General features: G+C 37.4%; 1 protein-coding gene across 2 annotated transcripts in view; it reads left to right on the top strand.

The window, feature by feature from the left end:
- LOC126176688 (26S proteasome non-ATPase regulatory subunit 6-like) overlaps positions 1-17,164 on the top strand; it is a 122,841-nt gene that overhangs the window by 55,314 nt on the left and 50,363 nt on the right. Inside the window, exons 1-3 of one of the 2 annotated variants that reach the window (XM_049923851.1) lie at positions 2,920-3,239; positions 6,922-7,067; positions 7,153-7,372. In XM_049923851.1, coding sequence (XP_049779808.1) covers positions 3,021-3,239; positions 6,922-7,067; positions 7,153-7,372 — 585 coding nt within the window. In that variant the 5' untranslated portion in view covers positions 2,920-3,020. Of the gene's footprint in view, positions 1-2,919; positions 3,240-6,921; positions 7,068-7,152; positions 7,373-17,164 lie in introns of those variants that run through there. The other variant, XM_049923849.1, reaches the window with a different exon arrangement.

Here is a 17,164-nt window from a genome sequence, read left to right as displayed (position 1 = left end):
AGGGACTGCCATATGGTGTGAGATGACTTCTGTAACCACTGTAAAACATAAGGCACCTGAAATTACAATTCAAATTCTGGAAAATATCCAACAAGTTCATGCAGCTCTGCAACAAGGCTCGTAGTGATTCCTCAGTTAACATTCCACAGCATTTAAATTCCTCACAGGTCTTTACAGAGGACTGTGAAACAGGATTTAAAGTATAATCCTTATAGGATGTAAATGGCTCAACAGCTACAGCTGAGAGAGAAAGTAAGTAGGTGAAATTTCTGCACAACTTAACTGAACATACTGGTAATTAATCAGGATGAATCATTTCTGACAAATCTTGTGATGCCTCCTGAAGAGGCAATCTTTCATGCGAATGGGCTTGTCAATAAACATTTCTGATATTTTTTGAACATAAAGCAAGGCCTGTGAGATCACCTGAACTTCCTGGCTCTGATTTTTTTCAATGGGACAAGGGCTTTTCAGCAAAGCTGATGGGAGCATAGAGCCATGAGAAGTAAATAGAGCAACATTTGAGAGCAACGGAAAGAGCGTGGGCTGTGTTGGCTGCCAGTCCCACCCATCAGTTCATTTAGGCATGACAGAAGCAGCAAGCACTCTTTAACAGCAAGTCCTCAGCACTACCATATTTCAATGCTGCAAGGGAGGATATGCACCTTTTCCCTGAACATGACTGCAGTGCACAGTATTTATTGTGTCACAAAGTATGAAATCATGTATAGACATTCAATTTAAGATGTCACTATGCAGTAAATCAAGCGGCAGAATACAACTAATATGTCGATGATGAAATAAAGGCAGTAATCCTTGAAGTGAAAGACAGCTTTTCAAACAAAGTAAGTTACCACTTAATAAAAAGTATTCTTTGTAATATGGTTGCAATGGAAGGTATAAGATGAGTTGCTTCATTTGAACGATTACCATGTCAGTTTTGAGAGCTCGTGCTACTGATAAAAATATTTCAGTTATTTGTGGGATGTTGGTCATCCTGGGAAGAGACTCATGTGAGAATTGGTTACAGAATTTCTCATCAGATAGCTGTGCACTTGAAGCTATTTGCTGAAGGTGAATTGTGGCACATCACTTTTTGGCAGGAATGGTTCAGTGAAATTTGTGAATGTCAAAACACTGCAATTTCTTTTGCAGATAACACTAAATTAGAAGTGAAGAGAATTAGAACAATTAAAATAAAGAAATTTGTAAAGGGTGTTGGGTAGATGGACAGATGGACAGATTGATGATGTATTGTGTGTCCCAAGAAAATTAATTATTGTGTTCAGATATCAGAGAGAATCTTGCAATTACAAACTTTTTGGTCCAGAAAACAAGAATATCATTGAATTCCACAGCATGAATTTCTGTGAGGGAATCCTGACCATCCATAAACCTGTTTTTGAAGCAGGATTGTGTCAGTTTACATAATTTGTTCCCTATTTTAGATTCAAACAAAGAAGAATCTGAAGGCAAAGATGGAGAACATGATATTGAGCCACCAGCCTAAGATGAGGAATAGCACAAGGAGAGGTGGGTCAAGATCACAAATAACCACTCAAAGCTCAGCAGCAGTCTTACAGGCTATGAGAGGTGGGTCAAGATCACAAATAACCACTCAAAGCTCAGCAGCAGTCTTACAGGCTATGTGACAGGAGCCAGATTAAACATCCAGCCAGATATGACGTGAACTATGTAGATTGTCTTGAACTAAACATATTTGAAGAGGCAAACTTGGATCTAGACAGATAAAATAGAAATGAGTAAAATATAAATGAATTCAAAGTGCATCAAATTAATGAAACTTCTGTCATCATGCCAAAAGAGACCCATCAGCCAACAGACTCAAAGTGGATTTTCCAAATTCAAGCATCAAAAACTGAAGAATAGCCCCAAACATAAAGTTCAACTTGTCACTCAAGGCTTTACTCAATTGTCTGGACTGGACTACAAAAAAACTTTCTCATTAGTTGTGAGAAGATACCACTCACTACTCACTTTTCTTGTGATTTCAGAGTAAGAATATTTTGAAATGTTGCAGTTCAGTGTAAAAACTTGAGTTTTTATATGGAAAACTAAATGAAGAAATTTAAATGTCAGTGCCGCAAGGTGTGATGCTAGATGAGAATGAATATGTATGCAGCTTAAAAATTCTTTTTGTGGTTTAAATGTACTTCCTGTTGTTGGAATCAAATGTTTTGTAAATTCTTGAAGTTCGGTTTCCAAGAGAATGACACAGCTAAATGTATTTTCTCTGAGAAAGTTGGAAATGATCTAGTCATCTTAACTTTGCTTGCAGATGATGGGCTGTTGATAGGAAAAAGCAAAGAATCCCTCAGCGTCATTGTAGAAGAAATGGCAAAAACATTATAATAACTATTTCCAATGTGAAAGTTTTTTGAGGAATGGAAATTGAGCAAAATAGAGAAGAAATAGTGCCATTTGTGCACCAAACAGTGTATGTTACATGAATTCTGAAATGTTTTGTCTTGTTAATCCTGTATCTGTTCTGGTAAATCCAGATGTGAAATTGTACTCAATGGATGAAAATGCTCAGTGAGCAAAATTTCCATTGAGGTAAGCAGTTCACGTTTATTTCCCACAACAGTTAGTCAATCAGGTCTGACTTTTGCAGCGAGTGCACTAATCAGATACTTGAACAGTTATGATGAGAATGATTATCAAGCCAGCACATGCATTTTCAAGTATGTGTAAGGCATGAAAGATTGTGGTATATTTTAGAGAAAGAACGAAGGCAAGATGATACTGTTCAGATATAGCAACTTGGATTATGCGGGAGATGTAGAAACAAGTCAGTCAACTTCTGGTTTTGTTTTTCTGTTATCAAATGAACTGATAATATGGTCCTCTGGGCAACAAATAATTGTGACCTTGAGCACTACAGAAGCAGAATATGTGGCAGCCAGCATGGCTGTAAAAGACTTGATACAGCTGTGAAACCTTCTAAGTGATTCAGAAATCAATATGATCAAGCAACATCACAGATAAAAATTCTGCATATGTTCCTGAATGCAAAAGTGATTCAACGGTTGTTGCTATTGGGTGAAAGTGAATGTCTGCTTAAGCAAGTGGACAATGTTAAGTCCTTTGCCATAGTTTATGTGAATTTATGGGCCAGCATAATCTGCGTGAATTTATGTGCCAGGTTGACTGCAGAAATGTTAAGGGCCCTCTTTATTAACATTGTTTACGATGCTGTAGTAAGGTGCTTCCTGAAAGTAATTTTATTTTGTGTTGAATCTAAAATTAATTTTGTAGTGGACTGACAAGGCAGCCAGTCCACAGTGACGGGTAACCGAAAGGCACGCATTTAATTCACGCAGGCTTGCTTAGGTCTGAAACAGGATACGTAATGAATGCTATAAAGAAAAGTACGTAGCTGCTGAAATACTTGACTTTAATCCATCATTTGTATACAGCATTCTGGATGATACAAGTGAGACTCTCTCTAGAAATGGTTAATGGCGCCTTGCTAGGTTGTAGCCATGGACTTAGCTGAAGGCTATTCTAACTATCTCTCAGCTAATGAGAGAAAGGCTTCGTCAGTGTAGTTGCTAGCAAAGTCGTCGTACAACTGGGATGAGTCCTAGTACGTCTCTCTAGACCTGCCGTGTGGTGGCGCTCGGTCTACAATTACTGACAGTGGCGACACGCGGGTCCGACATGTACTAATGGACCGTGGCCGATTTAAAGCTACCACCTAGCAATAGTGGTGTCTGGCGGTGACACCACAAATTTTATAGGTTGTTATACTGTATTACTGCAGAAATTATTTATGCAAAACTGAAAAAAATAGTCCTTTTAAATTTGTGGATTTGAGAAGTTTTGCAGTAATATTTCATTAATTCATCTAGCAAACTCTGTTAAGTCATGCTGAATGTGTTCTCAGTTCACAAAAAGAAAGAAAAAAACTGCTAAATACCCATTGATGAATTTAAAAAAATAATATATTGGTTAGAATTTATCATTTTAAAATATGTAATTACTATAGATACATTCGAAAACAATGACTTACACATATGAGAAAATCACATTGCGTGTACTTAAAATATACAAGGCACTCCACTGGATTGAGTCCTACATTTGTGGGTGGTCTGGACCTCTGAATGTTTGTACTGTGTAAATCAGGGATGTCCAGTCCCCAGCTGACAGGATGCGTGCGGTCCAAAGCAAGTATCTATCTGGCCCAAGAAGTGAACATGTGCCACATAATTGATGAAAAAGAATCCCATATTACTCCACTTACATAAAGCTATGATAAACTCAGTGTTCCCAACATACAATGATATTCTTGTTTTATTGGCCTATCCTTTTTTTTTCTCCCCCCCCCCCCCCCCATCCCCCCTTCCTTTTATTGGTTGATGTTAGTACTAAGCAACCGGTATTTTTTGTATAAATGTTTATTGAATTTGTTGTTGTAATTGATCCATATGTTAATACTAATAATCAGCCTTCAGTGAGGTGAACCAAGTAAAGGTAATGTATTTTGTATTGTGTTGCAAATCTTCTTTTTCACAGTAGGTACGTTAAAGATAAGTTTTTCCACTTTGATTAATCCTCAAGAAGTGATGATAAAATTATCTTAAACAAGAAAATAGTTTTTTCAAATGACAGAGTTGCTACAGGTTCTGCAAATCAGGGAATATCAGGGAGTTTCAAACACATCAGGGAAATCAGGGAAATTAAAAAAAAATCGAAGAAAACACTGGAAAAATCTCGTTTTTGTGTCAGTAGATGAAATGGTTTGTTTACTGAGGTGTTGAGCATCATTGTTGGCTGGGTGCAGCTGTTCGTTGCTTCCCTACTCCCTCATTACTGTTGCTTCTCCCCTTCCTACCACTCCCCTCAGCTTGCAGTCAGTGCTGCCACCACTTCCTGTTGCTAGCCTAACCAATGAGAGGGAGGGAGGCATGAGGAGTGGTTTCTTTGGATCTGATTTTCAGAGACTGTAGACACAGCAGCCGGAGTGGTGGTCATGTGTGCATCAGTTGTGTCTGAGTGATTGTGTGAATGTGTGTGTGCTCTAATTTTCTGTCAAAAGCTATGGCTGGAAATTTAGTTGTGAGAATGTAATTGTCTTTTCTACTTGCCTGTCTGTGGTTCAGCATTCATATTTATGGTGATTATTTTTGATTCTCAGAGTATTTGAACAAGCTATCTGTTGCATAGATTGTAATGGATGGGGCCTGCCGATCTGAAGCCATTCGGTTCCCACTAATGTGCAGGCCCTGCTCATCAGATCTAGTCCCACTGATCTGCCTGCAGGCCAGCTCTGTTTGTGTGTGGCGTAATGCAGTCGATTTCCATGGTTTATCCATGGACCCAGCACTGTGGTGCTTCTCAGAAGTCCAGAGGCCATGTCGATGGATTTCAGGAATTGCAACTGTCTTACCACAAGTACATTGTACAGTGTGGTGTTTTATAGATATTTTATTTGTTCTAGTACATTCTGGTACTTCAAAAGTAGTTTAACATCTTAGAAAGTATGGATGATAAGAAGAAGAAATTTTTTGCAGTCACTGGTTGTTTGTGTGCTGTTTACTCATATATTTCTTGAAAGAAAAATCACGCAGTACATGTGAAATAGTAGATGTAACACTGTGAAAAATAACCGACAAAAACGAACATAGTAGAACCAACATTTTATTGGCAGTCACCTACAGTGTTGGTTTACACAATTCTTGCCCGCCTTACACACTTCTTTCAAGAGACCTACTTTTTTCTGATGTTATTTCTGAAGTCAGGTATTTTAAATCTGTCTTGTGTGTATTTTTGTCACCAAATGTTTTGTTTTATTGAAATAAATAACATCAGTGGTCTTAATGAAACACATATACCATTTGGCTTGATTTCTCCATCTCAAAACTTCATTACAAAAGATGTTGATGTTAGTGCTAAATACTTTTGCTCACATCAGGAAACGCCATCTGCTTGCAAGTTTTGTTTAGATATTTCTTGTTAGCACTATTGCTTCTTTTATCATAACAAGACAGATTGTCACCTTACATCTTAACGTAACCTTGAGATCTCAAAATTTTTCAAGGAAAAATGCTAAAACTTTTCTGGAAATCAGGGAAATATCAAGGAATTTCATTGGGGAAACTTGTGACAACCCCAAAAATGTGAAAAGACATTAATAATAAAACTAATGATTTGTTTCTTGTAATGAAACTGAAGAAGAGCCTGCTTAGATTTTGCGAGCATAAACAGTGTGTTATTTGCTACGTTTAACTCAAATTATCCCATATTAAATGGTGCTGTCAGAATCAGTAGGCAGCTGAAAATTGAAATGAGTAAAAATGTGATTTATTCTTGATATTTCATTTGCACAGTGTATTCACGTAAGTTCAGTTATGGAAATGTTTTGCTGAATGCTGAACTATAATGTTGACAAGAAATATATTTATGTAAGCATGTTGTATTCTTTAAAAACATGTTACGGGAAATAAAAAAAAATTGAAACACTACAACTCTTTCAGAACATTGATACAGTTCCTTCACTGCGTGAAATATCAAATTAAGAGTGTGTTCTGTGTTCAACTCTGCTCTGCGCATCCATGTGATACTCCTGAAATGTCAGTCCTCAAGTAATTTTAAATAGCGTGTAGATACTAATATAATTCCAATTGTGAAGAAAAGGGCAATATTGATTCTATTTAAATTGTTTTTTGTGTAGTTCTTGTAACAGTGAAGTAGCTGAAAGGAAAGGTGCTTCAAAAGAAATGGTCAGTATATATTTTGTAGTAAATAATGGAAAAAGACCTGTAGAAATGAATTACATCTGTAACACATATGTAGAGCCAGTATCTGAGGCTTTAACAAATGTAATTGAGCAAATATTGTAGTTTGTAAAAATTATTACATTACATGGTCACTACTTTATTCAGTCATCATTTTCAGGATGAAGCAGTGAAAAATTTTCAAATTACATATGATAAAACTGTATCTCTTGGCCAGCGGTTGGAAATTGTGTTTTACTTAATTAGAATTGGCTTTTTCTATTGGGATCATGACCTGATTACAAGAAATATTGATAAAGCAGAAAGGTAAACTCCCATAACTGCTTAAAATGTAAATAAATTTGCTTACAAAATTTTTGTCACTTTTAAATGTCTTCCATCATTTTCAAAGCTTAATTGAAGAAGGTGACAGTTGGGAACATCGCAACCGGATGAAAGTTTACAAAGGAATATATTCTATGATGAAAAGAGATTTTAAAAGCGCTGCTAACTCGTTTTTGGACTCAAGTTTAACTTTCACTTGTTATGAATTGATGGATTATCATGAGTTTATCCGTTACATTGTACTAATGGGTGTGATATCTGTGCCTCGAAATGAACTTAAGGAGAAGGTAAGCTCTGTAATAGCAGTTCAAATTCTAATTAATCATTCATGCCAAAATGAACAATTCTTATATGGACATGCTCATTTGTCTTGCTAATAAGGCATGATTTCTGCATCTAAAATTTGCCACACTGATACAAGAGTTCTTATTAAAGGAAGCATACAGATATTCTGAATGCGTTCAGAAGATATAAATAGTTGCAGTGCATGAAATAAATAAATTTATTAGTTGGTCAAGATGGAAACTGATTAGACATTTTTTGAAATAACTTTTATCTTTGCACAGTTATTGTACAATGATCTGAAAGTTAGCTCCTTGTATCTAGTGTTAATTGATAAATTTATATTTATGCAGGCTGCTGTTTATATGTGTGTAAGCTAGCAGAGTAGTTCATAGGGAAGGCCAAAAAATATAAACATTTATTTCACCCCAAAGACAGTCTTTACAGAAAAGTTTGTTCTAAATAAATTTTTCGAAATTTGGTCAAAATGTTCATTTATGTTCCATCCTAAAATTATGTTATTTCCTATTGTTGTTGTTTGCTTTACTGTTGTTGTAGAAACTGCAGTTTATAAAATTTTATTTTTATTATAATTACTGTTAATAATTTAATTTTATTCTTCTGGGCTCATCTTCATTTTAAAAGTTATTAATCCAACCTCAGCTGTAAGCAATAAATTAAGTAAAGTTTAAAATTTTCCAGCACCATAATACTGAAACAGCTTGTATCTCTTTCCTCCATAACCTCATAATCAGGAATAGAGGGAGGGAGAGAGAGAGAGAGAGAGAGAGAGAGAGAGAGAGAGAGAGAGAGAACTCCTTTCACATACGTACCTCCCGGGGATTTGTATTAATATTTATTTATTAGTTAAATGTATGATTATAGGTGATGCCTCCATTTGAAATCTGCTCATTTCTGGTCCTTGGCTTCTTCACTGTGTGTTGTACTTGACAGCATATGATCAGAGACAATGTTTTTTAATAATATCACCTAGAATTCTCAGACTGAGTATTTCATTAGTGTCCAAAAATGAAGTGCAAACAGAAAAAGAGAAAATCAAAAGAGAAAAGAGAGCAATCACTATAAATAATTGTCAGGATTATGGTGTCCTTATAAGAAAAGCATGTGATTTTAATTACAAAAGTGGATTGTGGTAGACCCACAATGCCTCAATTCTATTAACACTTTTGTTTTGAACTGAATGCAGTATCTTGGTGCAGTTTGTATTGTATTGTATTTTATTGGTCCAAGTTATCTTATTGTTGTACGATTTGCTATTTAATGCCATGAAGAGCCCATTTGAAACCTGAATTGCAGCTTAGAATCCTTGAAGACATTGAAGTAGATCAGATACAGATCATAGTGTCAACAACAATATTGCAGTACTGGTGTTATTCTGATGACAATGCACTGTGGTGACCACAGCTGTTACTAAACACATCAGATGTATTTGCAGTTGCAAATAATGACTATCATCAGCTGTATGGAACGATGACAATGGAAATTTGTGCCGGTTCGGGACTCGAACCAGGGTTTCCCACTTATCGCGAGTGGTTGCCTTACATTTGGCTATCTGTGCACGACTCACTATCAGACCCAAACTTCGATATGTCGTCACCAGGGCGTCTACAATCTATACTCGCATATCCATTATGTGTATTCCTGTACAGATCTGACGTTGTGCTTGAAAGTCACATGCCCAGTATCGACAGGTAAATACAATATTGCGGTGCTGGTGTTATTCTGATGACGATGCAGTGTAGCGACCACAGCTGTTACTAAACACATCAGATGAATTTGCAATTGCAAATAATGACTACCATCAGCTGTAGAGTGGGATGATGACAATGAAAATTTGTGCTGAATCGCCAAATGGTGAGGCGACCGCTCGCAATAAGCGGGAAATCCGGTTTCGAGTCCCGGTCCGGCACAAATTTTCTCCACTAAGGGACTGGGTGTTGTGTTGTCCTAATCATCATCATTTCATCCCCATTGATGCACAAGTGTCTGTTATGTAAATGGAGATCTAGCATGGAGCAAATCAATGTATTTTTTTCCACAGAGATTTTGTTCCATGAGGATCTGTGTTGGTACCTTCTTTATTTCTGAGAATGATTAAACACACACCCTAGTTACTAACGTCCATCATAGCATAATATAAAATCAAATAATTAAAATCAAATTACATGCTTCTTACAAACAAAGATTGTGACATAGATGACTTGTCAGTTCCAAAACTAGTAAAATTAATTTAAATAGCAGGAAGCCTAGGATGAAATAACAACACTGTAGAATAATTAATTTTACAGTGGCAAGGCCAGGGAAATTCAGGATGTTAGTACAGAGGGAGGTGACATCTACAGTGACAAGCAAGGTGCTGGGTGGTAAAGGAACATGAGCTACAGAGAGTCAGTGGAGGAAATTGTTGGTGTCTTGCTGTGCACCTCATAGAGGAGGCTATGGGTTGCAGACAGGCCCAAAGAAAAAGATTAATGTTTTGGTAGACACTAAAACAATAAAACCAGATAAATCCAATCAGTACAAAATTGCCTTAGACACCAAGAAATTTATTGAAATAGGATAAAATACGGTGTAAACAAAAACCTAATATGGATTTAAAAACTTTGAAAAATATTAAAATAAACTGACAGCTGGAAAGTCTATAGGCACTAAAGCCAACAAAGGTAATACACTTGTTGTTATCAGAGAGGATGATACACTTTTTGTCTTTTTAATGAAAATGAGATTTCTGGAAGAGCAAAAGAATCTGGTATGGAGTTTCAAGCAAAAGTGAGAATGCTAGACTACAATAACTTTTTGTTTATGCCAAAAGAGAAAGATATCTGAATGTGATGAATCCACAATTGCCCACACTGAGAGCTGAACTGAAATTGCATGGGCTAGGTATTCCGATTAGACCTATTGTAAAGAACATCAGTTGTCCATCTTAAAAACTAAAAAAAAAGTTATACATAAATAAGGTAAAGGCAAGCACTGGCCTACAGTGGATTCATGTGTGCAGCACAGTAACATATAATAGAAAACGGCATTCACACCAGCTTCCGAGCACTAGCTTTTTTCCCGTCAATAGTAAAACCATTGTTACAATGATTGCATGGAACCCACCTACCCACCCACCCACCCACCCACACACACACACACACACACACACACACACACACACACACACACTCCCATGGATATGACAAGACTAATTATTGAAACTTGATTATTGAAAGTAGTTGCCTGAACTGCTGGAGGTGAGGAGGTGTTGGGGAAGGACATAAGGAGAGGGTAATGAGAAAGAGTCAGGTTTTTGAACAGATGACTTCGAAGCCACGTGGAGCGTGCATTAAGGGACTTGTGTGGTTGTGTATGTGGATGTGTGTACTGTTGCCTCTCCCTTGTTTTACATATTGCTCCTGCCAGGAGTTGCCAATACTATTATGAATAAAAAGTTAAATATTTACAAGACTTACAACTACAGATGTGGTTATTGTTTATCATTAGATGCATTAGAAGAAGTGTAAATTTGTAGCCAACAAGAGAGCTACCTTCAAAATCTGTTAAATTAGCAGATAGATCAGAAGGAAAAACATTTCTATGACTTACTCACTATTTGCTGTAATTTTTATGAGGTTTTCTTTTATTTTTACATTTTGCATTTTAGTATCTTCTGTAATGTAAGTAGTATGGCACATCTAAAGCAACATGGTTTTAACTAAATTCCTATCACACATTTACACACAATAGCATGGTTTTATTAGATTTACAAGGAATAGATATGACCAAATAATTATAAGGAATAGATATGACCAAATAATGTAACACTTAGAGTTGTTTGTTATTGAACCACTGTATTTGAATGACATGATTCATTGTAGCCATTATTATGTTTTATCATAACATGTTTTAAATGAGTTTAGATAGTACTAATGAAGCAGATGTCTATGAAAGCAAATACTAAGACTGTGATTAGATACTGCAGTGGAATTATGTTCCCAAATACTGAGTCTTGGGTGTTGCACAATACTCCACTGTCCCACCAGCAAGAGAAAACTACACCTATGATGAACAATGCTGCCTTATTTGCATCTCAGTGGCAAATGTCTGTGTCCTGCTTGACATATTCATTGTTAAACAGATAGGACTTTCCATGCTATTTATGATGGTAATTAAACACAACCTAATATTTTGCTTAGCTACATGACAGAGGCAGTATTTTGTTGGAGCCATTATTATGTTTTACTATGACACGTTACAAATTGTTTTTGGTAATTTTAATAAGTAGATTGTGTACACAAGTGGACAGGTTGTGGCTAGGCACTGGAGAATGCCGAGTATCAAGCCAGATGTACCACTACAGTGGTCCACCAATAAGAGAAGTTAGACCTGGGATGATAGTACAAGCTGACTTGCATGACTGTGATGGCTATTGGCTTCCTGTGCAACATTATCTTTGCTTAGCACTATGGATCTTATGTGCTAGTCGTTATGACAATGTATACACAGTCTAATGGCTCAGTCTAGTAAATGACACAGGGCAGCTTTTATTATTCTTGCTGTTGCTACCAGCCTTCTAAACTTTCTAAAATGTATTAGTAGATAGTGAGCAATATTGTATTACATTTTCATGTGTAATATGAGGTTTTTCTGTGTACACTGTTTGTGGATTTTGCTTCTTTTATTATGGATCACTTGAAAGGCAGGCGGATCTTCTCTCTTATAATGCCTAGCCTTTGCTAGCTAATCAGCAGTTAGTGACAGGTATCAGTCAGCACTACACAGCAGCACTATGCACCGACTCCTCAAGTCATCTGGGTAACACATCATTTTATATCATTACCAGTGTTGCTTTGTTTAATTCTGCTTACCCTTTTTATACCATTTCAAAATTGTATTCCTAAAATGTGAGAGACCATCCTTCTAGTCTGGCACATAGCAGTTTACAGTTCAGTAAGGAACTTTTTAACACCCATATGAATTTTAAAGCCTTTAATTGTGTGACAGAATGTGATTGCTCACATGCTGTTAACGCTTGGTGGCAAAATTTTTTGTGTATACAGTAGTTTTACCATCAATTTTGATGATTTGAAATAGAGAAAGTCCCAATCCAAAGCTGGAAATATCCATGCCAAACTGAAATCATGAATCACGTTTGGGTGATAAAGCAATCTCATGGCTCTTAAGTATTGTTTCATCAGGGTTGCTACAAGTTTTCGAAATCAGGGAATTTCTAAAATGTCAGGGAAATATCAGGGAAATCTGAAGAAGAAAAAGAAAAAAAAATAAAACACTGAAAAAATCTCATTTTTGTCTCAGTAGATGAAATGGTTTGTTTACTGAGATGCTATGCATCATTGCTGGCAGGGTGCAGCACAGTACATGCACTGCTTCCATATTTCCTCACTCTTACTGCCTCTCCCATTCCTAACCACTCCCCTCAGCCTGCAGTCAGTGCTGCCACTACCTCTTGCCACTAGCCTGGCAGCTGCCGACGATAGACAGGGAGGTGTGAGGAGTGGTTTGTTTGGATCTGATTCTCAGAGGCTATTGACGCAGCAGCCAGAGACGGCGGTCATGTGTGCATGAGTTATGTCTGAGTGATTATGTGAAAGTGTGTGCGCACTCATTTTCTGACAAAGGCTATGGCCAAAAATTTGGTTGTGTCTTTTCTATGTGTGTATCTGAGGCTCAGTGATCATATTCACTGTGAGTTGCTACCTATCCTCATTATTATTGATTCTCAGAGTATTCACTCAAATTATCTATTGCATGGACTGATCACTGTGGTCTCATTTCATCAACATACTGTCTGTGACTCGTGAATAGCTGCCCACATGAGTGGATTTCCACAATGGGCCAAAACTGCAGGCAATTTCTGCGGGTAACTCTGATGGATCTTGCCTGCCAATCTGAAGCCCATTGTTTCACATTAATGCACAGGCCCTGTCCATCAGATTTGTTCTCACCAATTTGCCCGCAGGCTGGGTCTGTTTGCATGTCATGTAATGCACAGATTACCGTCATGGACCCAGGACAGTGGTGCTCCTCATCAGGGCAAAGGCTATGAGCGATGGATTTTAGGAATTGCGACTGTCTCACCACAAGTATGTTGTAGAGTGTGGCATTTCATAGACTTTTAGTTTGAGTACATTTTGTTACTTAAAAAGTTATTTTTACATGTTAGAAAGTATGAACGATAAGAAGAAGAAAATTGTGGCAGTTGCTGGGGTAGTTTGTACGCTATGTACTCATATAGTTCTCAAAAGAAAAATCACAAAGTACCTGTAAAATGAAATGATTGTGTGGCATTGATGGCTGAGAGAACCCATCCAGGGAAGTTCAGCTACCGGGTTGCAATTCTTCATTCAGATGATGCCACATTGATCAACTTGCATGTCGGTGATCATGAAACGTTTATGAGTGGAGAAAATATCCAACTTGGCCAGGAATCGAACTGGGCAGCTGCATGGTAGGCAAACACATTGCCACTCAGCTAAGCAGGCAAACATTCAATACCACTAAAATAATAGACATAACACAACGGCTAATAACTAACAATAATGAACATAATAGAACCAACATTTTATTGGCTGTCACCTATGGTGTTGGCTGTCACCTATAGTGTTGGTTTACATGACTCTTCCCTGCACCTGCCGTATACACGGCTTCCAAGAGGCCTACTTTTCTCTGAGGTTAGTTCCAAAATCAGTGAAGGTATTTTAAATCTGTCATGTGACTCCAAGGAAAGGTGTATTTTTGTCACAAAATGTGTTTCATTTTACTGAAATAAAATAGCATCAGTGGTTTTAATGAAACACATATACTATTTGGCTTGCATTCTCAGTCTGAATACAGTTCATTACAAAAGATGTTGATGTTAGTACTTAAGATTTTGGCTTACATTTGTAGAAATACACAAGTCCCTACATTATTTTGTTAACTTATGTCTTTAGTCACCCTTGAGATCACAAAATTTGTCAGGGAAATCTGCTGAAACTTATCTGGAAATCAGGAAAATATCAAAGAATTTTGCTTGGGGAAACTTGTGGCAAACCTGTTCATGATATCAAATGCTTATTCACACTGTTGTTCATTCCCATACATTATGCTTCCATAATACTTGGCTGAGTGCATTACTATTAAGTGCTTGTATGGGCATGAACCAGTGATACAAACTGCAGAGGCTAATGAAACTTGTCCATGCCTTCCTGTTTTGTATTCTGGGAATTTTTTTCATGGCACCGATCTTTCTTGAATCTGCATTATCTCTTCTGGTGTAATGTTTCCAAACTGTGATATCAATGTTCATCTTGGCATCTGATCTCAGCAAACATTTTAAAAATATCATGATTATGAAACAGTCCAATCCAAAAAATAATAACCATCCTGAGACAAGTTTCGAAGGTATGCCATGTGTGCTCGGACAAACTCTACCTGAAGCATCAGCCAGGAAGATATCATAAATGAAATACAAAAAGTAGTACTTGATAGACTAGCCACAATGACTGTTAGTAAAATTATCATGGGCATCAGCCAAATAATTAAAATTAAGGGAAAGTTACGTGAACTGAAGGGGAAGGTAATACAGCAATTACTTCACAGGATAAAATACAGAGTATAATCAAAGTAATGAAGCACTTAAACTCATTCACAACAGCAACAAAACAAGGAGAAAGGACATGCTAGTTGTAGTAATGATAAATTAATATTTGTTCACCAAAACGTTCAGCATCTAACAAATAAAGTACAACAACAAAAACAAACAATTTTTGACAGTATTATGTAATTAGATAGATAAAAAAATCTACTCACCAAATGGTGGCAGAAAAACACACACACATTAAAAAAGATTATACTTACGCAAGCTTTCGAAGCCACTGGCTTCTTCTCCCAGCAGAAGGGTTGCAGAGGAGGGAACAAGGATGAAGGAAAATGACTCGAGAGGTTTAGGAAAGTGGTAGATTTTTGAGAAGCCACCAAGAACTACAGATCTGGAGAGATTTACTGTACGAGATTAGAAGGAAAGACTGATTGTTGGGGACTGCACTGGATGAGATTTGAAAACCGGAGAGCTCAAAGGTGGAAGACAGGATAATATGCAAGGCAGTGATTACTGCTAAAACATCATGCATGAGTTAATAAGAGTGAAAAGCTAAGTGCATTGTATCTAACAGAGGGGGGAGTGGGATGCCAGATCAGGAAATGAAAGATGTGGAAAACTAAAACAAAGTGAAGAAAGGAGTAGTTGTTTGTGAAGAAATGCCGAGACAGAAGAAATTGAAGTAAATTAAAGCCAGGTGGGTGGCAAGAACCAATGGTGTGTTACAGCACTAGTTCTCACGTATGGAGTTTCGAGAAACTGTTGTCTGGGGAAAGAATCCAGATGACACACGTGGTGAAACAGGCACCGAGATCATGCCTATCATGTTATAGAGCATGCTTTGCAGCAGAATATTGTGCATTGCTGGTCTACACCCTCTGCCTGTGCCCATTTATCCTAACTAATAACAAGGTGGTAGTCATGCTGATGTAAAAGGTTGAACTCCTGGAATCTGTAAGTATCTTCCTCCAGTTAAATTTCACACGGACCTGTTTTGAATCCCATGGCACTTTTCTTGATGTTGATCTTGTCCTCACTGAAGACCAGCTACACACTTCTGTCCACATTAAACCTACTAACAAACAACAGTATTTACATTTTGACAGTTGCCATCCTTTCTGTGGAATACAAACAGCCTTTGGCATTTGAGGCAAATGTATTCATTCGGAGGCAGACTCTTTACAACAATACACCACCATTCTCACCTTATCCTCCACTGGACTTAATTACCCCACCAGCCTAGTTCAAAAGCAGGTTCCCTGGGCCATCACATCCAATCCTGGTACTACTGATCCCTCCAAAAAATAACTTCAGAGCACACCACTTTCCACTCAGTATTATCCTGGTCTACTTTGACAAAGCATTGACTTCCAAAAATCGTGCCCTAAAATTAGATCCATTCTGTCTTGAGACTTTGGCCACTGCACCTAGAATAGCTTTTTGTTGCCCTCCCAATCTCAGCAATGCTCTGTGCACCCTCTTTCCACCACATATACCAGCCCTGTAACCGGCAAAACATATACTATCAAAGGGCAAGCCATCTGTGAAACAACATGTCATGTACTAGCTGTTATGTAAATAAAGTACAATAGCCAAAGATTGAGTTGAAGGGTATAGATAGGTCTGTTTGTAACATAGAACATTGGAACATAGAATTTAGAATTAATGAAGTGGTCTTAAAGTCTTACAATTTAGCCTGTGCGTACGCAGGATGTATACGCCCTGGGACAACTGGGAAATCTGGTAAAAACCCAGGAATTTTTTACTCTGGGAGAAAACTGGGAAAAACCTGGAAATTTTTAGAATTCCAGGAATTTCTCATTGTTTTAGTTGTCAGAGATGGGAAAGCACTGACACTGTTTTGCTTGGATTTAGCTGCAGGCTGTTGGCTTCATAATACTATCCCATCTCATCAAAAGAAGACAAAAGTTGTCTTTCAATACTTTCAGATGTCTTTTGCCGGATAGAGAGGGCCAGATTATCAGCATCAATAAACGAGGTGGAAAACCTGTTGCGTGGCTGGCCATTTGTGTACAAGTTGAATCGTGTGGCAGCAAGAACTCTTCCTTGGGGATGACCATTTTTTGTTTTGTGCCATCGACTTATTGAGTTTTGAAGACTAACACAGAGTCTTCTGCAGTGATCTTCATAAATTCATAATCTTTGGTTGCGTTGTATAACTTTGGGAGAG

This window comes from Schistocerca cancellata, chromosome 3 (genome assembly GCF_023864275.1).
Source record: "Schistocerca cancellata isolate TAMUIC-IGC-003103 chromosome 3, iqSchCanc2.1, whole genome shotgun sequence".
Classification (NCBI taxonomy): Eukaryota; Metazoa; Arthropoda; class Insecta; order Orthoptera; family Acrididae; genus Schistocerca; species Schistocerca cancellata.
The sequence above is the reverse complement of the archived record's forward strand: the minus strand, read 5'-3'. Positions and strand labels throughout refer to the sequence as shown.